Source organism: Pygocentrus nattereri, chromosome 14 (assembly GCF_015220715.1).
Source record: "Pygocentrus nattereri isolate fPygNat1 chromosome 14, fPygNat1.pri, whole genome shotgun sequence".
In the NCBI taxonomy this organism is placed as follows: domain Eukaryota; kingdom Metazoa; phylum Chordata; class Actinopteri; order Characiformes; family Serrasalmidae; genus Pygocentrus; species Pygocentrus nattereri.
Window position 1 is genome coordinate 13,085,001 of NC_051224.1, and position 22,828 is coordinate 13,107,828.

A 22,828-nucleotide genomic window follows, 5' to 3' on the forward strand; every position below is an offset into this window, starting at 1 on the left:
AGATCTAAAAAAGTGGTAACTGGACCTGATAAAGTGGCCGGTCAGTGTATTCTCTTTCTTACTGTTTTGCCTTATAATACCCTGCATGTATCACTCTGGCATGAACGGGTTTGAAAACAGTTTTAACCCAGAGCTTTCTCAAAACTATCATAAACTATGTCATAAGTATTCAGACATCTGGATCACCACCACTGTTGAGAACAGTCCTGTGTTAGGTGTAAGCATAATTCAGCTACAGTAACACAGAAAGCAATTGGGGCAGGGGGCAGTTGCACCAGGGCCTGCACTGATTGGGCCCCATGGAATCTTTATTGGACACCTCATATAGATACTGACACAGTTGTACACCTATGACTCACAGAGAGATCAAGTTTTTTAACAACATACATCACTATTCAGCTTCCATTAACACTACACAGACAAAACTGAGGTTTGTTTATCTCCAATTTATTCAGAATGCATCTCATCCATAGTGTTTTCAGTCACAACCAGCAACAGGGTTTACATTATTTATTTATAACTCTAAAATCTTAAAAGCCCAAAATGATTCAGTTCAAATTTATATATCACTGCTGTTGATACAAAAACCAACAGCACCTGTATTTCCAAAATGGTAACTTTATGGGAGAAGGAAAAAAACCTACTTTTAATGTAAGTCAATGGAGCCAGGTTTTTTTCAAGCTTTTTTTGGGTGATTTATTTTGGTCCGTTCATTATGAAATTTGCATGTAATGTAAGGGGCAACAGGCATTTTAAAATGATGTTAAAAACTGAAAAATGACAAAAATGGAGAAAAAAGGTTTTGTTTAGGCAGCAGCGATATATATATCTATATAAGCTATAGTGTAAGGAGACGTTTCAGTTATTGTCATCGACAGGCCTAAATTGCTACTATCATCACTGCTTTGTTCAAAGCCTATTAATTTTTTTGCCCTGGGGTCCATGCGGTCTTTGTAAGGTCACTGCCTCCCATCTCATACACACACACACACGCGCACACACACACACAAAGTCGTATCCATGTCTGTGTGTTTGTGTATTTGTGAGCAAATAAGAGACAAAAGTGAAGAAAAGAAAGACATAAGCACACTTTTCACTTTCATTTTGTCATCTGTAGGTAAGAACTGAGATGAGTTGAGCCTTTTGGTGGATAGTAATTAGAATAAAAGATATTCATAGTCTACTTCAGCAATAAGCTACTCCTTTACATTTTAATTAAGTCTGTGGCCTTGTATTTCCTTGCCATCTGGCCTGTTTTCCAAGGCTGCCGTGAGATGTTTGTTATTTATAGTCAGTTTGCTGGCAAAGAGAAAGAGTTTTTTTATTGGCTATCTAAATTGTGCTATGCTTTCTCTCTCTCTCTCTCTGTCTTTTTCTCTCCATCTGTCTTTCTCATTAGTTTTACAGAGAGAATGAATAATCTGAATTTTTAGCCAAAAATGAAACATTCTTAAGTTTAAAAGTGTGCATGTATCTGTGTTTGTATTGCTCTGCCTCTCAAAAGAGATTGATCTTCTCTCTGACTTCATCCAGTCGCACAAAATGTGCTCAGTCACTGCCCACACATCTTAGAAGTGGACGGCAGGAAGTATGAGCTTTCTCTGAGTTTTCCAGGGCAAGAATCAGCTCTCCTAAACAAGGTATGCTAGGAGGAGAAAGAAGCATATTAGTGTTGTCAGAAACAAAACCTTATATGACCAATATTTGCTTTTTTTTCTATGAATGGGTTAATAGAAATTGTCCAAAATGACTTGGAATACAATCTTTTTACATTAACTCACATTAAAAGCAGATACAAGTTTTGTTCTGATAGTGACAATACACACTACTGTGTAAAATGTAAATCAAATAGTCAAAATGTTCATTAAGTACAAGTTCTTCATTAATCAGGAGATAATTCTGAAGAGATTAAGATAATCCACTTGCATAAGACGATGAATGTCAAAGGAAAAATAGAAGAATCCAAAGCTGCAGTTCAAAAAACGTTTAGATAAAATTGAGATAATGGGACTCCTAACAAATGTGAAGACCTGGTAGACCACCAGCACTGTCACCATCCCATAAAAAAAGAATAAAGCTTTCATATTTGAGAGAGGAGAAAATCAAGCTTCACTACACACTACACACTAGTGAATGCACACGCACTAGGGGCAGTGAGCACATTTGCCCAGAGCGGTGGGCAGCCCTATCCACAGCACCCAGGGAGCAGTTGGGGGTCATGTCCTGGCAGCTCAGGGGATCAAGCTGGCGACCTTCTGGTCGCAGGGCTGTTTCCCTAACCTCCAGCCCACAACTGCCCCGTAATGTAAGAATGTGGATTCCTCTGAAAGTAAGCTTCCCAAAAATAACGTAAGCTGTAATAAAAGCCAAGGTGAAATACTGAATACTGAAATATCTGACATTATATATAGTTTTTGAGCTTCTTGTAGTAAACTTGTAGTAAATGGCCATTTTGACTGGAAATTGAATAAATGAAGGGTGATCTCTTAACTTTTGCAGTCTTATGTAATAATATAGCTTTAATAATATAGCTTTGAATTCCATTTCATAATTATTTATATTAAAAATCTGTTCCTTCTTCTCCCATTCCTCAAGTTAATTTGTTTTCACACAACCACTCTTTCTCCCAAAAGGTAATCCTTGATATGTCCATGACCATTGACTGCAGTCAGCTTCCCCTGGGTGAAGAGACTGTAAAAAAGCTCTCTGCAAAATACCCAGGCCTTGGTGTCCAGTTCATCAGACCTCAGAGGCACTGTACCTTGTATGGCCTCTATTCAGAGGTCCAGGCCTTTGTGTCTCAGCTGGTGGAGCTTCTTGGAGACGCTGATCCTCTAGGGGCAGAACAGCAAGGAGAATCCAGACAAGCAGATATGCCCTGTGAGTATCACGTTGGTGGACTGGGTTCACTGTATGGGGCAGTGAAAGCCCCTGAGCTTCTACTGCAGAATCCAGGTCTGAAAGGAAAAAGTATGGACCTGTCACAGGCACAGGAAGAGTCTGCTGAGGAGGCAGACTGGACAGACGAGGCAGATGTAGAGGCTCTGTCCCTGATCATGGAGGCCGATGTCTTTGCATACCTGCGCAGCAGGAATGAGCAGTTCAAGCATATATTGCTCAGCCATGGGGCACATGTGGTGGATGTAACATCTGATGGGGTCACCACACTGTACTTGCAGTCTGACACAAAGGTCAGGACAGGGTCAGAGGCAGAAAACCACATGAAGCAAGCCTGCAAGGAGCTCAGTCAGCTCTACCAAAAGGTGGAGAGCAATCTGCGAAGAGTTCAGATTCAGTGGAGTGCTCTTGGCCTGCGAGGAGGAAATACTCAAGCATTTAAAGAATTGCAGCCTTTGCTGCCAAAAGTGCTGCTCAGCTATGATCAGACCCATATTTCCATTGTAGGTGAGAGCAATGATGTTTCTGAGGCCAAACAGATCCTCCTGCTTGGTTCAGGGAGTGGGACAGGCTTGAGCCCCACATCAAAGAAAGGAAGTTCACTTTCACCATCCCAGTCAAATTCTTACTCCCCCACCTCTGAATCAGGGACAATACAAATGGCACAAGAAAGGAGTGAAAACAGAGCAGTAGCTCCTAAAACAAGCATGTCTGGTGCTGAACGAAAAGGGAAAGGTGGTGAAGAATACAAACTTGCAGCTCGGTTTAAGAACTCCGAAATGGGTTTACCAGGGTTCTACCCTGGAGAAAGAGGGCGAAGTAGAGAGCTCCAGGATTTAACCACAAGCATGAACATGTTGACGTTAGTATCAAGCTCTGAGTCAAGGTCATCCCTAGGTACTGCAGGAACAGTCAATGGTGACAAGGCTGGAGTTGCTACAGTTAGCACACTCAGAGTGACGGGTGCTAATCGCACAGCGGAAGATGTCTTATTTCAGAAGAAGGATCCTCTGTCCTTTGTAATTCCATTCAAAACCAGTGGACCAATCTCAACCAAAGTTGGAACAAATTCCACAGAGTCCACCTCTAAATTAGCACCTGTAGTCAAAGTTCCACCTGGTACATCTCGGAGCGCTCTATCAAGGCTTGAAACTCATACGCTAACAGCATTAGGAACTATGTCCACCCCTAAGTCTCCCTTAAAAAGAGCAAATAGTTTCTCAGGACGGCCTTCACCGAAACAGGAGGCACAAAAGACTGTAATGACTGGGATCAATGGGGCCAATAAAATACATAATTCAAATAGCTTTAGTAGTGGTAAACCTCTGGAGGAACCTACAGTTAGCCTTGTGTCAAGAGGGGTCACTGTGTCCTCAGTGATGTGGACCTATATGAAAGAGGCATATCGTTCCCGTCTGGATACCCTGATCTCTGATCTACAAGTGACAGAGAGCCTCACGGACAAGGATGAGGTCAGGGTTGTTTTGAAAGGATCAGAGTTGTCTAAGATTGAGGAACATCAGGTTAAGCTTCAGAAGCTCATTGGCATGATAGCCTCTGACTTTTTTGTTCAGGAGCTTCGACTGGCAGATCTTGGTGTGACTGAATGTAATGAGGTGTTCAAGGCATGCTGCTCAAAAATACGCTCCCGCTTCAGCAAAATCTCACTGCGCAGTGCAAAGGACATTGTTCTCCTGATTGGGCCAAAACCGCTGTGTACTCAGGCCACTGAAATGTTAAAAGAAGAGTTTCTTAGCCATGTGTCTAATTCTATGCCTCACGTTGATAGTTTCACCAATCAGGGCGCTTTAGATCAAAGTCGAACCAGTGTATCAGCTGACCAGACTCAATTCCAAAGACAAATTAGACAAAATCAGACCAAAGATGATGCAGGAAGTCTTGAGGGATACTCTACAAATCAAGCCCTCATGCATATGGCCAGCCAATTTGAGACCTGGAATGTGAGTTCCATCCAGTCGCCAAAGCAGAAGCCATCTGGTAAGGAGAAGAATTGTACACCCAGTGATTTAGAAATATTTAAGACTGGTATATTACAGAGCCAGTCATCTGAGCGAAATGAAGCGCTGTTGGCACTAAGGGATGACTGGCCAAAGCCTCCACCCCTACAGAAAAAACAAAAAACTACCACAACAACACTGAAACAGACCAACTTGCAAGTCCGTAATAAGTCAGAACCATGTGTTTGTGGGGATACTGGAGCACATGTAGCACATACAAGTTGTGGTGTTTTCTTGTGCCCCCACTGCCTTCCACTTCATGCTGAGTGCCGTGTATGCTCTAAAGAGAAAGCACCCAAAGAACCTTCACAGAAAATGCTAGGGCATCAGCTCCAAGAGGAACACAATCCAGAGGAGTTCACAGGAAAAGAGGCAAGCAAGCAACAGAAAAAGGCACAAGGCATTCAGGGCACCATGAAGTATGTGGAGTTACCACTGAGCCTGCAAGGCCACAGCTTGTGCACAACAGCTAAAATCATCTACTGCATACCTGATGGCATCCAGGGGGTATGAGCACTTTTTTCCCTTCCTACAAGATCTGTTAAATGTCTTAAAACCTGTGTATATCTGTTCATAACTCTTTCCTTTTTTGTTCATATAGGAGGAGCATCCTAACCCTGGGGCACCATTTGAGGGAGGTCTATATGAGGCTTATTTGCCACTCAGCTCAAAGGGGCGGAGCTTACTGCCACGCCTGGAGAAAGCTTTTAAGCAAGGGTTAACCTTCAAAGTTTGCCCAGATAAAACGTTGCCAGACAGGAGAGCGAGAATAGACTGGGGTCGAATCCCTCACAAGACCAGAATAGATGGAGGGAAGAGTGGGTGAGTAAAACATTCTATGTGAAAACGGTATTAAACAAATACTACATACTACAATATACACAAAGATTATATCAACAATATATCACTGTTGTTGGAAGAAAAACTCATATCTCTAAAATGGTAACTTTATAGGAGAAGGAAAAAAAACTATAGTGGAACCAGACTGTTTTTCCAAGTCATTTTGGGCTGTTTATTTTGGCCCATTCTTCATGACATTGACAGAAAATATAAAGGGCAACAGGCATTTTGAAATTATGTCTAAAACTGAAAAACGGCAAAAATGGAGATACAAGGTTTTCTTCCAACAGCAGCGACATAATGATTGTGTAAACAATTATATACAATAATAACTACAGTGGGTTAAATACAGTGGATTTAAATATAAAAACTTATTCCCCAGGTATTTTTGCATTTCAGAAATTCTGTGAACATAATTTTCCTATTCAAATAATTATATACACTTGTTTGCAGTCAAATTGATTTTGTATTAGTAAAAAAAACTTTGATTCCAAACTTTTAAACAGCTAATCAAAACCATGGATCAGTAGTTTATATGGAAAATGTGTAAAACTCATACACAGTAGTAAAATCTTTCATTTCTGTCACATTAATGCAAAGATAAATAGTCTTTAGGAACATTGCCACTACCTAAATGTTCATCATGCAAGTTCCCTGACTGATTATCTTACCTTGTTTGAGTAAATATTCATGGAATAAGTCATAAAACTAGTAGAAAAAATACTGTGTGGTAATGTGTGTTTGTGTGTGTTACTGTGTTTGTAAACAGGAATGGATATCCAGACTCCACATATCTCAATAACTTGTCTGAAGCACTGAAGGCTTGTGGGATTGAGGGGGTCACACTGAGTGAAAATAAAACAAAGTCATAATTCTTTTACTCATTTATTGGTTTGTTTATATTAAGACTGTACACATTTCTGATGAGGTTATTGTGAATGTTTCATGATTTACATAGATTTTTATTGTCAGTTCTGCTGGTATATGGTACGTGTGCTGGTATAGTACACATGTAATGTATAGCAGCTTATGATTTTTAAAGTTTCAGTACAATATTGTCCATCATTTTGTATCATTTTGCTCAATATATCTGTATTTTTAAAACATGTTGATTAAAGCAATTATTTTAATGTGTTGTAAGATTTTTTTATCTTACTTATTTTATAAAAATTAAAGAGGAATTCCAGGTGTTTCAACAATTTGGGCACTAAGATGTGAACAAAGTGATCCAGAGTGGTTTGATATGAAGTGACATTTGCTGACTCAGATTTCCTGAGTGGTATTTACCATCCAGAATGGCCAATCAAGCTTTAAGTTTTAAATGTGATGTTGATGATGATAAAATAGCAGTAAATGGGGGAAAAATGTTTTCTTTGGGTGCTGTTTTGCCTTACAGCGACCTGTATCTTCACTACTTGTCAGAAGTTTTAGAACACCCCCATTTTTCTAGGTTTATGAATTTTTACACAGTTTAATGCTTCTGTGGACTATCTATGATCTATGAACCTCTAAGCTGCTCCTCCAGCTGAAGGTTATGCTGGACCTGGATATGTCAAGTGTGGCCTCTAACCTGCAAAAAACTGAATATTTAAGATCTGGGCTAAGACAAACCAATCATACACAGTAATGTTTATCTTATGAGTCATATTAATATATAACATACACTGCATTGTTGTGATGTATAAACAGTACATCATCATATATCAAAGTAAGCAGGGTTTGTTTATGGTACATGTTGTTTACTTTCTCCTGGGCAAGAGAATGGATCGAATAGAAAAAAGGTGTATTTAGGTTTCCTTACAATAAAATTGGGTTATTATATAGGGTTCATTACAGGGACCTCCTCCATACCACTGCTGACACCTATGCATACTCTATTGTTGGATACAACAACGAGCCCATAGTATTTTTCTGCTAACAGCAAGGGAGCAGTATAGGACAGTGAGAAGATGGTCAGTGAGATGATTTACTCCTGAAGTAAACAAGACGATTAGAAGTCAGGAGAGAGCCGAGTCATTGCTGAGTGGGTCCTTGAGCAGTTTAATGGAGAAAGTACTGATTTGAAGTCACATTGTGAAGATCACATATTTTTTTCAGCTAACAGGACATAATGTGGGGCCCTTAAAGGTCCTTCAAAAGCTCTGCTTGACTTGACCCAGATTCATTCTGCCTGCCTAATCAGGCACAGGCTCTGGAGCTGTTCTAAAAAGTGTCAGAAAGCAGGTGGAGAAAAAAAGCAAATGAAGAAATGGAGAGTGAGTGAAAAGGCTGCCAGCTGGACATTTATATCCCCTCAGAGAACGGCAGAGTTTTGCCAGACTGAGATGATGAAAGTCATAATCAGATTAATCGACTGTATTTTTGATTTTGAGAGAAATCTCAGCTCTTTGATTCCAGCTGTCTGATCTGTGGTATTTATCTAAAGTATTTATCTTGGCGTTTCTGTGCTCTATGATCTTCAGAAAATACTTAATTGGTGGGACAATGGTGGTGATTTACTAATAATACAAATGGAATGCATACAGAGTTAAATGCAAAGGTTTGGGCACCCCTGGTCAAATTACATTTTATTCATTATCAAAGTGAAAATAAGTGACACATCCTCTACGGAGAACAGACTCCTGCACATTTTAATACACAATTACTGTTTATTTGCTGGCATATTGGAAAAATACACACACACATATTTTCTAAGTCTTATCTTCCTGGGTTGCAGAGGGTGCTGGAGCCTACCTAGGGGTATTTTAGTGTGTCCAGGTGGCCTGACAGCATTTCTTTTATTCTGTGAGAGGAAACCCTGGTTGCCCGATTGGGGAACTGAACCCAGACCCCTTTTGCTGTGAGGCATCAGCTCTACCCACCTGTGTGAAAGTGATGCTGCATATCACACATTTTATTTTTTCAGTGTTTTCTAATATGTTAAAATCTCAGAAAAATGCCACGTTGAAGTGTGTTCTCTGTTAACTAGCAAACCAACAAAGCATGTCATTTGACCAGGGCTGTCTCAAATTAGAATGATATATTTCATTTATATGAAAATTAAAGTTCAACAACACACCTTTAAAAACAACATGCCAAAAATAATGCGCGTATCCTGTCAGTGTGGAAGCAGCTCAAAATTGGGGCAGCATTTTTGCAGAAAGAAGAAATTATACGGGTATTTGTTTAAAGCAGGTGTAAGTCTCTCTCTGACAACGTTGACATGCTCCAGTGAGTTCATTTCAATGTCTAGATTTCGTAACAGTATCCACATTTAATTTCCTAGCCAGGGTGTCATAGGAGTTCATCTTATGTCCTCATTGTTAGAGGTATTGTGGAGTTCATTATTTAGTTATTTATTTATTTTTACTTTTTTGTTCTTATTGCAGAGCATTAATGCATGCAGAGACTGTAAGGAAGGAGGGAGGCTGGTTAAACTTCTTTATTTCCTTCTAGTAACGCATGGAACCATTCAGTTGTGGCTCAGAATACAGCTGTTAGATGCTCACTGGAGCAAAGCACTGTGAGCAAATGTTTCCATCTGAGGGTGAGTCAGATTTCACTCCTCTCCATATGGTTAAATTGCATCAGTACTGTTAACAGGAGTGAAAGTTAACTTCAAATAGTGGGTTAACTTGGGTGAATAAGCCCCCCCCCCATGATGGGACCAAATCTAATCTCAACATTAGCTGAGTGGCTTTGGTCTAATTAATTCAAAGATTTCATCTGGATCATGGCATTTCTGGGATTTATTCCCCTGGATAAAGTTTGGGATCAGTTTATTTTGTCATTGGTCTCTGGCTATCAGTGATCTATTTAAGCTGTACAAGAAATGTTGCTCCAAATATTTGACTATGGGGGCTTCCACACTATACCAGCACATTTGTTTTTGGTTTGTTTGTTTGTTTTTTGTCCTTTTAAGATGAAAAAGAAAAGTTAGACTTTTAGTGTAAGACGTCCCTCAGGGCAAAGGCCCTTCTAGCATACGGTCCAAGAAAGATAATTTAGATAACTTTTCCTCACAAAGAAACAAAGTTGTTCACTGGAGCTTTATTGACTAACTAGCATTAGCATTACATGCTAGCTATAGCAGTCATAGCCTGAATTAGGCAATATTTCTAGCATTCTTGCTGGAGATGAGTTTGTATGTGAGCTTTGCTGAGTTACATCCATCCCTCAGGTGTTTTGCTTAGTAATCATTTCCTGATGATAATAATACCTTTAAATTCAGCTACACGAGTATGTAATTAATATAATTAGAGTAACTATACAGATCCACTGCACTTAAAAAATGCTTATTCAATGGTTAAAACCTCATTTCTGGCTTATTGTGAGTATATAGACTGATTTTTTATATCAAATGTGTAATTAAAGTACAGAATTAACTCTTTTTTTTTTTTTACTGAAAATACTGACTTTTTCAATGGCTTAGTTTCTTATGCCACAAATGAGATGGGACCTGTCACAGTCAAATATATATCGCTGTTGTCAGAACTAAACCTCATATCTAATTATCTAAATGCTAACTTTTCAGGTGAATGAAAAAAATCTACTTTACTTTTAATGCAACTTAATGGAACCAGACTTTTTAAAAAGTCATTTTGGTCCATTTTCTTTAGTCCATTCATCATAAAATTTACATACAATGTAAAGAGCAACAGAGCATTTCAAATTATGCCAAAATTGGAGATACAAGGTTTTGTGCCAACAGCAGCAATATGCAAACACACTAATCAGAGGATGCAAGATGCAGCATGACTGACTATTGAAAATACAAGGACTAGAAATGATTTGACAAAAATGATACATTCTGCAAAACCTCAGTGACAAATTTATGAAAAATTCACCAGAGGCACTTCTTACCCAAGATATGGAGTGGCCTTGGGGAGCTATAAAACCAGTTCATTTCTCCTAACTGTGTGTTTATTCATCGTCCTGTTCATGCTAAACTTCTACACAAACATGGCTTTTATTACACCACTATACTGTCATATTCTACTTTTCAAATTTATTTCACACATTTAAAATGGGTAATTAGTGATATGATAAAAAGACTAGATTTAATGTGACAAATGAAGTGATAAGTTTTTTTTACCTTTATTGTTTAATCAATTAAGAAATCAGGCTCATGCAAGTTACGAGAACAAATGGACAAAAATATATGGACATGGATAAGGAAAGGGTTCATTTGTTTGCTCTGTAATAGTTTAATAGTTTACACACAGAATTCAAAGACCTGTAAAACAGGTCCCACCACTAAACCACACCTCTTTACTTATCTGCTGTGTCAACCTTCATTTTCTCTCTCTCACAAACACAAGGAAGCTTCTTTTTGCTCTGACAGACTGATTTCTACCACCCCTGATTACAGTGAGAGCGTGAAAATGGCAGAAGTAGCTCAGGAGGACCAAGACCCTTTCAGCTGCCCTATCTGCCTGGACCCAATCAAGGATCCTGTGACGATTCCTTGTGGACATAACTACTGCATGGCTTGCATTAGGGATTACTGGAATGAGCGCGAGCACACAGAGACCTACAGCTGCCCTGAGTGCAGGGAGAACTTCAGACCGAGGCCTGTTCTCAACAAGAACACCATGTTCGCTGAAGTGGTAGAGCGCTTCAAAAAGGCCAAACTTCAAGACGCCTCTCCTGCCAGCTGTGGACCTAGAAAATGCAGCATGTGTGCTGGACAAAAAGTCCAGGCTGTCAAGTTCTGCCCACAGTGTGAAGAGTCATCCTGCGAGGCTCACACAGCTCGGCACAACAGTATGAGCTTGAGAGAAAAGCACACTGTGATAGTTGTTGGTGGAGAACCTCCAAAGAACATCTGTGTTCTTCACAACATGCCGTTAGAGATCTACTGCCAGACTGACCAGCAGCTAATCTGCTCTCTGTGCTTCGTTGAGCATCATAGAGGCCATGATGCTGTTTCAGTTGGACCCAAAAACACAGAAAGACAAGTGGACATAAACTCTCCTCAAAATAACGGAGGAAGACGGCCCAGGAACAGGCACAGGTCACATGAACACGGCAGGAGGAGGCACAAGCAGAGCAGGCATGGTAGGGGACATGGGAGTGGACACAGGAAGAGCCTGCATTCGAAATGTGGGCATGAAGCGGGTCACCATGAAAGTCATGGGTGCACACTTGGCAGGCATGGGCACGCTGAAGGAGGTGGGCATACACTGGGCAGGAACAGGAGTGGCACACATGGAGGGAGGCACAGGAGCAGAAGGCATGAGAGAAGCAGGCATTAGAATGACTCATTAAAGCAACACAGAAGGCGCTGCTCAGAATGATGTGGTAGATTTTGGAGTATAAGGGAGGGACAATGCTATGATTCGGCATTTACACGAGACATGTAAGTGAATTTCATGTAGTGAAACAGTCGCATGGTTCTCAAACACATCTCCACTGGACAAACATGTATTTTTTTTCTTGAATGCAACAATCGTTACTTGCTTTTTAAATTTGTTGTTATTGCATATCATTGCTGCGGTAACAAAGTCGAGTATGTGTTTTACGTGACAAATTTACATTACACTGGCATGCATTTTTAAATTATTCAAACGTTAGTACATAAGCAAAGTCATTCCAAGTGGTTTTGTGTGAACTGGTTCATTTTTGAGAAACCGATTTCTTAACAGCGAAGCTGATTGGAATTAAATGTAGCAACATCTATTGTCCAAAACTTAGTTAAATAGTAATGAGCACATCACCTGATTCCTGAAACACTTCATAGACAGAGACGATATGTACGCTGGCTGGTGGTGCATTCAATAACTGTAACAACCTTCTGTGAGGGAGTTCAAACACCTGGTTCCTATCATCGCTTTTGTGACAAATTCTGACAAAGTTTATCTAAACAGAGAACTTTACATCAAATGACTGATGACTTTGTTTTTGTAATTACATAATTATGCAGGAACTTTCAAAAATCCATGGAGCTCCTCTTTAATTTCATGGTAGAAGTAAAAATGATCCTAACTATAATGTACTTTAATGGCAGTAATTTTGGTCGGTCCATTTGTCACAAGATTTTCACAAAGTGGTGATTTGAAATGATATGAAAAACGAAGGCTGAGATGCCAACCACAGTATTTTGGAGGAAACTGCAAACTGTGCAGCATGGCCAGCATTTCCCCCTGAACATTAAAACCTTAAGTGTTTTATGTTGCACATTTAAGGTGATTTTTTTTCCCCCAAACATGGATGTATTGTATGCATACATTCTGGAAGAATAAAGACTTCCAAAGGCTTTACAACTTGACAAATGTACTTACAAACTGAATGGCTTTAATATTTGAAATCTCATCCTTTAATCTTTTTTTGTTGAATGGTAAACTGTGAATGTGTCCTGATCATGTCAACATAAACTCTGCTTTATAAGGTGATCCTGGCAGAAACTTTCTTTGTGGGACAATGAAGATAAATGTTCACAAAACACTGAGATATTAATGGGCTTATCATATTTGAAGGAAACAAAATATTAACTTGTATACAGGCACATTTAATCTATTATTTCCCCCAACATGTGAAGCCCTGCAAATAAACAGCAATTGTGCATTAAAATGTGCAGAAATGTCTTCAGTGCAAAGAATGTTATTTTCAACAAAATGTTGTTTGACCTGGGGGGTCCAAACCTTTGCATATGACTGCAATGTCCAAATTCTTTTGATACTCAGGTTTGTAAAATGAATGTATTTTGAAATAAAACAATAAGTAAGCTTGTTAGAAACACAAATGGGCTTAAATGGTACAAGAGGCTCATTTAGGCCAAGCCCAGACTTTTCTTTATTTCACCATCATTAATCATATAACACGATCAAGCACACTTTGAGAGCCAGAGAAAATAAAGATCAAAAACCTAAAGAATAAACATGAAAAGTATGTTTATTTAGATTTACATAGGCTTACTAGGGGGCTTTTCTCTCTAAACTGCATCAATACAACTTTTAAAGAGATACTGTGATCTGTAACATCTGCAAGTACAAGTGTTTCTGCAACACTGCTTGTGTGAAAAATGACTAATAACACAGCAGGTATTTTTGTTATGCTCTTTTATTAGTCCTGGAAAACATGTAAGGCATAATGGTAACATCACACACAGAAGCGTTACGAGCTCTACGGTCGTCATGACCACGCGTGTGAGCCACACGTGATCCAACCCAGAGTCAAGCACAGAAGCAGCGGCACTTCAGAGGGTTTCAAATAGAATGGAGAGAGCACTGATGGAGGGATTCGAAGAAAAGAAAAACAGAAATAAAACAACCTGTCGCTCTTCTCTGACGTGTGTGGAGGGGAGGGTCAGTAATAGAAGAGGAAGAGGAGGAGAGCGATTGTGGTTTGGGGGTGGTAAACCAATTTCACAAATACATTATATAGTGGGGTCTGATAGATGGATGTGAATGTCAGTCAAAGTGACTGAGGAAAAATCGGACAGGATTATGGAGAACATCAGATACTGATACTGTATGCACTCCTAATTTAACACTGGCCCATTAACTGATACATTACTTCATAAGTACTGATATGCCTCACTGTCTTACTACCCATGCTTTAAGAACTGCATGACAGGGTTAGCTCTTAACAGCTTAATACACCGATTTGTCTAGAAGGATCAGATCAGATCATCATTCAGATCTGTTGGCACATACTATTTCATATCTGAGGAATGTAAGGCTGCAATAGAGCCAGTTGAAGCCAGAGCTAGGCTCTTAAAACCTACAGGCCGTCCAGCAGGGAGTTTCCTGTTCTGGGAAAGTTATTTGGCTGTGGAATGGAGAGGAAGCGCTCGGGCTCCAGCTGAACCTCTCTGCGGCTCCTCTGGCTCCCAGCCGTGTCCACGAGAGACGCTCACACCTGCAACTGAGCTCATCTCGTGGCCACGCAGGCTCCTAACAAAAAAGAAGAAAAGGGGGAAGGCGCACGAAATGCAAAACGATTGGGTCTGCTAATGTATAAACCAAATGCCACTGAATGCATGCACTTGTAGCCCAGATGTTAATACTGCTGGGAGTGGATTCTGCATGATTTCCGAGTCGACTCCATAATGACCAATTCCTTTTTTTTTTTTTTACTTTGTTATTTTTTTGCTGCACAGCCAGACAAAAACTAAGATGAAGCAGAGGGAGGTGGCAGAATCTACAGCTCTGATGTCACACGCAACTGGGACAAGAACTAGAACCGGAAAGCAACTCTGCTGGAACATGTCAGCGAGTAGAGTTGGGACAGAAATTAGGGTTCTAGAACCAGAATGTTCAACCGGTCAACAGTGCAGTTACTTATGATGGAAAAAGACACTGTTAAACAACTTGGACTATTTTTTTGTTAATTTTTCTGTTTTTAAATAGCTCAGCAAAGACTTGTTCGTTCTCAGTTAGCAAGTATATTCACAGCACAGCACACTAGTTAACATTGATTTGTTCCATCTTGCTGTATCGTGATGACAGGTTAAGTCTGATGGTCAGCTGGTAGGATGGTGATGCACGGTCTGATCTGTCTAGTATCATACATACACTGCGTTGGCGCTGTAAACATGATTTAACTGATCTGGTGTCAGACATCAGCCCTTCAGGACAGAGCTGGTGTGCCGGAGAGGGTGGTATGTCATTGTGGGTGTAGATGCGTACGTTCATGCAATGCGGAGGTATTCCGGTGTTCGTTAACGATCGCCACAGTGAGAACTAGACACGGTTTGCATGGATTGGAACGTTAGCGAAAAAGCCGGAAAAAGTTGTTAAGCACCAGTAAATTTCAGGGGCACGGTCAACCACACACGACAGGTACGACGTTGGTCTCAAATCTTTCATTTTTTCATCCGCTGGTCATCTAACCAGAAAAGAAATTCTGTTTCATTTTTCCTTCTTTCGTCTTTCAGTGCAGTAAGCATAGCTGGAGTGAAGGCTTGAGCCTTAAACAGAGTTTGGCACACTTCATCAGGATCAACATAATGTCACTCCTCTACATTTGAACAGAACTGCAGCAAAAACCTTTTTTTTTTTTCAACTGAAACCCTTGAAACACTCAAACCAAGTAGTAGGCCTACACAGCAACAACAACAACAACAACAACAACAACAACAAAAAAAGGAATGCAAAACTAGAAATAGGCAAGATAAATGAGGACGGACACCCTTCACTTTTGTGTTAGTTGGGGGTCACGTGGTGCTCCACGATCAACGCACCTTTCACAAGAACACAGGGAGAGAACCGGAGGAACACAACAAAAAAAAAAAAAAAAAAAATCCAGATCTGAAACTGAACTCTGATGGGAATCCAGTTCCGGGTCTATGTCAGAACACTGTCACTTCTATAGAAAGGATGGCAGTGCCACGCCCTTCCTGGTGCATTCTGGGTTACCTCCTCTTCCTATGTAAGGAAAAGAGTTTTTGTGGGTTTTTTTGTTTGTTTTTGCTCGGGACATGCTTGGGACAGGATTTGTGTGTGTGTGTGTGTGTGTGTGTGTGTGTGTGTGTACGGGAGATATAGAGATGGATTGAGATGAATTACTGTATCACTGTTGTATATACACATGTGCCTGTGCCTGGGAGCAACCTGGTGCCTTTCTTATGTTAAGAAACAAATAACCATCTGAATACATGTGGCTATTTGTGTGAGAGAGCAAAGCTAGAGGGAGTGTATGAAAGTTAGTGGTGAGCAGATGCGACTGAAAGCCAGTGGGGGACTCCTGAGGAACAGTGGACTGGGAGTGGGACTGCCATCCCTATAAGTGCATTAAGATTCACAAGCAGAGTGCAAATAATACCAAACCAACACAGGTCATTCATCAGAGAGAGAGAGAGAGAGAGAGAGAGAGAGAGAGAGAGAGAGAGAGAGAGAGAGAGAGAGAGAGAGAGAGAGAGAGAGAGAGAGAGAGAGAGAGAGAGACAGAAAGAGAGAGAAAGGGAGGGAGAGGGAGGAGAGAATGCTTAAAGAGAGTTATAATAGAGATATAATTGTGGACAAAAAGAAAGGGGACCGGATATGCTAGCTCATAGCATAAGGGAGGTAGAGACAGAAAAACACACTTTTTTGTATCTAAATCTGACAACTGACCTGAGGACAGACACGCACATCCCCTCAAACACAACAAGCACATGGTCTGATTCTCTCAAACAGCCAACTGGACGATTCATTCACATCAGACAAAAACCAGACTCACTGAGCGAAAGCTGGGAAGCGTCTCAAATACGGGAGAATTCTTAATCACTGCAGTGCGTCTATATCACCGCTAGAGGCAGCAGAGCACTACCACAGTGAAATGGGCTGAGGGAGGAGTCAGTGGGTTTGACTGACAGGTTTTAGAGCAGGGAGGGTGAGGGGTTACGCCCTTCTGACACAGCAGTCTGAATGAAACAGCAACCACACTAATGGAAATAATGCAAAAATGTCAACAGGAGCAAGAGACAGATCTGAAAATTGCATACACAAAGCAGAGAAAACCGATGAACGTGTGTGTGTGTGTATGTATGGTGCATGTATGGTATGTATGCATGGATGTGTGTATGTATGTATGTATGTATGTATGTATGTATGTATGTATGTATGTATGTATGTATGTATGTATGTATAGTAGGGGATCTGACTCATCTCTTTCTGGCCAAACACCTGTTGCTATGCCAACCAGTGATGGTAAAACAGAGCCAGAGAGCAAATGACAGACTAAGAAATAGTGTTTATGTGGAAAACGTGCCGCAAGATAGCAAGCAGTCATAAGGACCAGAGCGGAAGGCTGAGCAAATGATGTGGAATCCTGGAGGAGGCCTCTGGAACGAAAGTGCATTCACATCCTTATCTCAGACGCCGACTATTTCAGCTGTCCTACTTCTAATACAATAACCTGAGAATGTGTGGAGGGAGATGTTTGCTGTAATTGCTTCTGCTTGGCAGCTGGGTTCATTAGTCCTGGCAGGCTGCTATGCTTAACGACAGAGAAAAATGATTCAGTCGTTACACAGTGGAAGCTGTGGATTTATCAGTGTATGTACGGGTGCCACAGTGCACAAAGCAGTGTCGTGATTTCTAGGTGTAGAGCCCATCAGACCCATAGCTCTCCTCCAAACCATGATAAAGTTCTTATTTTTTTTGCTTCCATTTTTTAAATGCTTCTACTATTTTCTAACAGTCTCTGCATCTGTTTGCTGGTCCACAACTGCATAGTGGAGTAAACAGGACAAAGTAACATGGAATGTTATTCCTTTTCTTTTTTTCTTGAAAAGCAAAGATTTCTGAGGCAGACAAAGACTTATTGAGCATCTTATGTCACAAATTATGATGTCCTAGTCTGCAAAGACTTTGCTGAATAGGCTACAGTAAGTGTGCCTGCATCTACACAAGATGTATCTCTAAGTCAATCAGAAACAGTGACTCATCCTTTATTGTCACAGTAAACTATGTGGGTGGGGCTCAGTGATTGATCTGTCAGTCAGTGAGTCTGGTCCAATGAGAAAAGAAGAGAATCAGTAAGTAGAAGACAGGTAGAGACAGATTAGAATGGAACATTCCAGGTCAGATAGGGGGATAGGACAGAGGGTGGGGCAGATCTGGGAACACTGTAGTCATGGCAACAGCACTCCCGCTGAACCCAGGCCTTTACCCATATCCTTAGCAATTCTCAAACAAATGCTTGACCGGGTATAAGTAGCACTTAGAAGAAAAACATCTGCTTGTGTCTACATAGATAAAGAATAATTCAATGGCACAAAACAGCAATATGGTGCATTATTGGCACAGAAGTAATGCTAGAATTATTATAGTAGTAGTGTGACAAATTATTGGGGTGCTGGGTGTGGCGTGATCTGATTGGGTTAACGTTTAGGGGTATATGTGGAAGTATAATACTGATGGAGCACACCTTGAAGGCATGCAGTCACAGATTAGTAAAAAGCACAGAGCTCAACGCTACTGCACCTGTAGCATGAACACTACGAGAAAAGTACAATATATAACAGATATACAGTGGAATAGTGGAGTGGTACGTCCCTGTTATGTGATGTTATGTGTGAATGTGTGTGTTGTGGTGAGTGTTAAGCAGCATTCGAGTGCTGAGGATACTATGTAAGGCTGGTTAAGTGACTGCAGATTTCGGTGCAAGATGTTGATCTAAGGCCAGAGTAATCGCCTGGGGTTGAGCTGAGAGCTGGACTACACTGTAATCCCCACCACCCCATAACACAAACATGCTCATACACGCACAAACACACGCACGCACACACTCACTCGTACACTCAACACACAGACTCAAATTATCCCCTACTCCCTACACAAACACGATTCACAGCCACCAATTTTCTGCCTAACCGCCTTCCTTTCTCAATTCTCCTCCTTCTTGGCCTCCTCTTTTTTTTCTTCCGCTTTCTTGTCCTCCTTCTTGGCCTCCTCTTTCTTCTTCTCCTCTTTCTTCTCCTCCTTCTTGGCCTCTTCCTTCTTCTTGTCTTCTTTCTTCTTGTCCTCCTTCTTTTTATCCTCCTTCTTCTCTTTCTCATCTTTCTTGGCTTCCTCCTTCTTGGGCTCCTCCTTCATGGGTTCAGTGATGAGGATGACTTTGCCGATATTGTTCCTCTCCTGCATCCTACGCATGGCATCACCAACCTGTGTAGAGAGAGAGGGACAGAGACAAAGTGAGTGAGTGAGTGAGTGAGTGAGTGAGTGAGTGAGTGAGTAAGTGAGAGAGAGAGAGAGAGAGAGACAGAGAGAGAGAGACAGAGAGAGAGATGGACAGAGACAAAGTGAGAGGGACAGAGACAAAGTGAGAGAGACAGAGACAGAGCGCGAGAGACAGAGCGCGAGAGACAGAGCGCGAGAGACAGAGCGCGAGAGACAGAGCGCGAGAGACAGAGCGCGAGAGACAGAGCGCGAGAGACAGCGAGCATAAAAGTGAGAGCGGCAGAGAGATAGAGCAGCTTGAAGATCCATCTGCTGGGGTAAGAATATCTAACAAGCTGTCAGGCCGATCTAATACTGGGCCACATGACACATACACTTACTGATCAGAGACCTTTTACAAGCTTGTTGAAGGTAAGACGAGAGATGAAATGAAACAGAGAAGAAAAACATGCATTATTGTTTTCATGTTCAGGCAACTAAGAACAAAGACAATTTCATACATTTAGGGGTTTAACGATACAGTGCATCAAACTGTATTAGAGATGTTACTTGTTAACTGGCCAATGCTTTCGGATAAAAAGTTTGTTCAATTTCTGAGAAACAGTTAAATATGCTGGCTTCTCATTTAACTTGACCATTTTTAAAGGTGCAACACAACTTGTTCTGGTAGCCCAAGTTAGTGATGCACAACTCTGACAAAGCTAACTCCTCAGCTTATACAAATATGATTAAACCATTCTAAATGTAGTTTATAGCACTAGCACACCTAGGGCATTTAACAATGCTGGGGTAAGCTACAACTGATTTTTTTCTTCTTCACATTGTTACTTCTATTGCGTGTAGCCTTTAACTAAAGCCTATACGTTTGTTAGCTAATGGTTAGACTCTGTAGTCCCATGACAAAAAAGCTTAAAAGTTTCAAGCTACCAACTTTATGTTGATCGAAACAATGCATATGAACTTCAAGCTAGCTGGGGTCAGGCCATATAATATCTCTGTCCAAAGAAAAACAAGCTGAAAAAACCTTCACTTTTAATGTAAAATTAATATTTTATTACAAGAACTTTCAGAGCATTTCTACTGCTCCACTCATCTTGAAATTTCCACTGAATATAAAAGTCAGCTCCTGTGTATAAAGGGAGTAGAAAAATGAAGGGAAAAAAAATAGAAAATGTATTTTTTTGGACAGTGATATGTTAGTTAACTTGGGCTAATCTGTGGTAAATGTAAATACGTGGAATACATTATGAATCTATCATCTGTTAATTAGGTTCAATGAAGCCTAAAGTCTTGTTTATATAAAACTCACTTATATAAAACTGATGTAATGACCAGCTAATCAATAGTGGGTTATCGGTCAAATGAAGTTGCTATAATTCACATCCCAATACTGTGTCATAATGTATGTGTACAACTACTCTGTACTGTGGCATCATAGGTAGCTTGCTAGTTTTTGGCTAGTGCGTTAGCTGGGGCTAACAATTAATTGGTGGTTTGCAGAGCTTTAGACAGGGTGGCTTTAGATTCAGAGACACCTAATTAAAGTGTGTCTGGATTGACAGGAAAGTAAATAAACTACATAAAGCAAACATCTTTTCATATTCACTATTGTTTACATGTCCTTACTGTACACATGCCTTGCAGACCATGCTATATTTTGTTGCATTTACACTCAAAAACTGCCAAAAAAAAAAAAAAAAAAAAAAGTTTACTGTAACATGCCTTCACCGTTTCACTACAATTCTGGACAGCCAAACTTACTCATAGTGTAGAAACTCTGGTATTTGCTGACAAGAAACCAATCTGAATGAATTCTCAGTTATTGTACTTATAAATTTTAATAAACTGAAAATGGTAGAAAAACTGGGACACCACTACTGTATTGAACCATATGAGTTTTATGAATTGCTACACTCCTACAATGCATGTCATCCTTCAAACAAGCCATTATTCTGTCTCTGCTCCTACTCTGACCATGTCTTTTCTTCAATCTCCTCTCCTCCTCTAGCCATCCACCTATCCCACACCACACCACCTAGCAACCAACACCATGGCAACAAAGAGACATCTCCTAGCAACAGAAAAAGCCTGACCCTGACACTGCCTAGCAGACAGAGAGAGACAGCGAGAGAGAGCGAGAGAGAAAGAGAAAGAGAGAGATACTAAAGAACTAAATATCAAAATTATTCAAACTGAGTTTTGCTACATTTCCCTGCCTCTACTAGAGATTCCACCGATGTATTGCCTTTATAAGCTGAAAACAAAATACAGTATTAAAATACACCAAAGACCACCACATTTTCATTTATTTCAGTGATAACTGTAAATGACTGCTGTCCAAACAATGTAGCTTGTTAATAGTTGGCTATGGTTGCCAAGTAACATAAAAGTCAAAGATCATTCCATTAATGTTGTATAATAAATTGTATATTATGTATATTGAGTACTGTAAACAACTTTAAAGGTGGCTCGGCCAGTCAGATTTTTGTACCAGAACCATCTGTTTAACATTTTGTGATAAAGAGGTCTGTTGTCGGCGTCTCTGAATATCACCAACTTCAACGCCATCTACCCCTCTCTTACTATCTCTTCAAACCAAACAGAGAGAGGTCTCCATAGCAACAGGAGAGTAGTACAGACTGAAAGAACAGAGGATGAGAGAGGGCTGAAGTATATGAGGTAAGATGAGAGGAACATCGTATTCATCAAAGTAGGGGTGAAAGGATGTATTAAAGGAAAAAAATCAATAGATGAATGTGAGATGAAAAGGTCCTTCCACAGAAGACAGACACATGTATGTACACAGAGATCTTCCAGGTGCTGCAGCATGTCAACAGGAACTTGACATCAGTACCCCTCACAAATATGCACACAGGGTACAGTGTAAAGTACTGGCAAAGTAGTACTGAGTGTAGTAGTGACATCACATTTAAAAGCCTATAAACCTATGATTTTTTAATGAATTGTTTGCAAAAATAAACTGGCCAAAATAAACAATGTACCCCTCACTACATCTGTTATAATCATGCCAATTCACCTCTTACAGTGGTCTCACAGTAGTTTGTAAAGCAAGATTTCCTGGTTCAAAGATAAAACTCCCTTCTGATGATTCCTCCTGAATGTAGAAGTGAATTTTGAAAGAAAGTGATTGGGAGTGAACACTTGTGGGTGGGCTGTTTTTGTAATTCCTCAACTAGACAAATGTTTGACGACCATGTGAGGTCAGTGTTATCATTAACAATAGCTGGCACAACATGTATCTATTAGCCTCTATTAGAACAGTGGCTAGCTGTCAGGATTTCTTGAGTGCCACAGGGACCCCCAGGCTTGTGTGATGTATTTGCATAATGCATATCACTGCTGTTAAAACAAAACCTTGTATCTCCATTTTTTTTCTCATTTTTTCAGTTTTTGACATGGTTGCCTGCTGGCCTTTACATTGTGTGCAAATTTCATAATGAGTGGACCAAAAGAAACTGGCTTAAA

At 40.3% G+C, this 22,828-nt stretch overlaps 3 protein-coding genes across 5 annotated transcripts in view; 2 read left to right on the forward strand and 1 right to left on the reverse strand.

Moving 5' to 3' along the window:
• Positions 1-6,886, forward strand: part of si:busm1-163l24.3 — an 8,915-nt gene extending 2,029 nt beyond the window's left edge. For 2 of the 3 annotated variants that reach the window (XM_037544549.1, XM_037544550.1), the window contains exons 3-6: positions 1,534-1,640; positions 2,634-5,423; positions 5,518-5,738; positions 6,526-6,886. In XM_037544549.1, the coding sequence (XP_037400446.1) occupies positions 1,534-1,640; positions 2,634-5,423; positions 5,518-5,738; positions 6,526-6,628 (3,221 nt within the window). In that variant the 3' untranslated portion in view covers positions 6,629-6,886. Of the gene's footprint in view, positions 1-1,504; positions 1,641-2,633; positions 5,424-5,517; positions 5,739-6,525 lie in introns of all 3 variants that reach the window. The other variant, XM_037544551.1, reaches the window with a different exon arrangement.
• A 4,162-nt stretch (positions 6,887-11,048) lies between these two features.
• On the forward strand, positions 11,049-13,272 carry si:busm1-163l24.4 (uncharacterized protein LOC368754 homolog). The gene has a single exon (XM_017684501.2). It carries the CDS (start codon positions 11,120-11,122, stop codon positions 11,990-11,992), a length of 873 nt encoding a protein of 290 aa, XP_017539990.1. The 5' UTR covers positions 11,049-11,119; the 3' UTR covers positions 11,993-13,272.
• A 506-nt stretch (positions 13,273-13,778) lies between these two features.
• vat1 (vesicle amine transport 1) overlaps positions 13,779-22,828 on the reverse strand; it is a 38,580-nt gene continuing 29,530 nt past the window's right edge. The window contains exon 6 of the mRNA XM_017686103.2: positions 13,779-19,327. Within this exon, the coding sequence (XP_017541592.1) occupies positions 19,049-19,327 (279 nt within the window). The 3' untranslated portion in view covers positions 13,779-19,048. The remainder of the gene's footprint in view (positions 19,328-22,828) is intronic.

Coding starts and splice junctions, on each gene's coding strand:
- si:busm1-163l24.4 (XM_017684501.2), top strand. CDS start 11,120: ATGGCAGAAGTAGCTCAGGAGGACCAAGACCCTTTCAGCTGCCCTATC.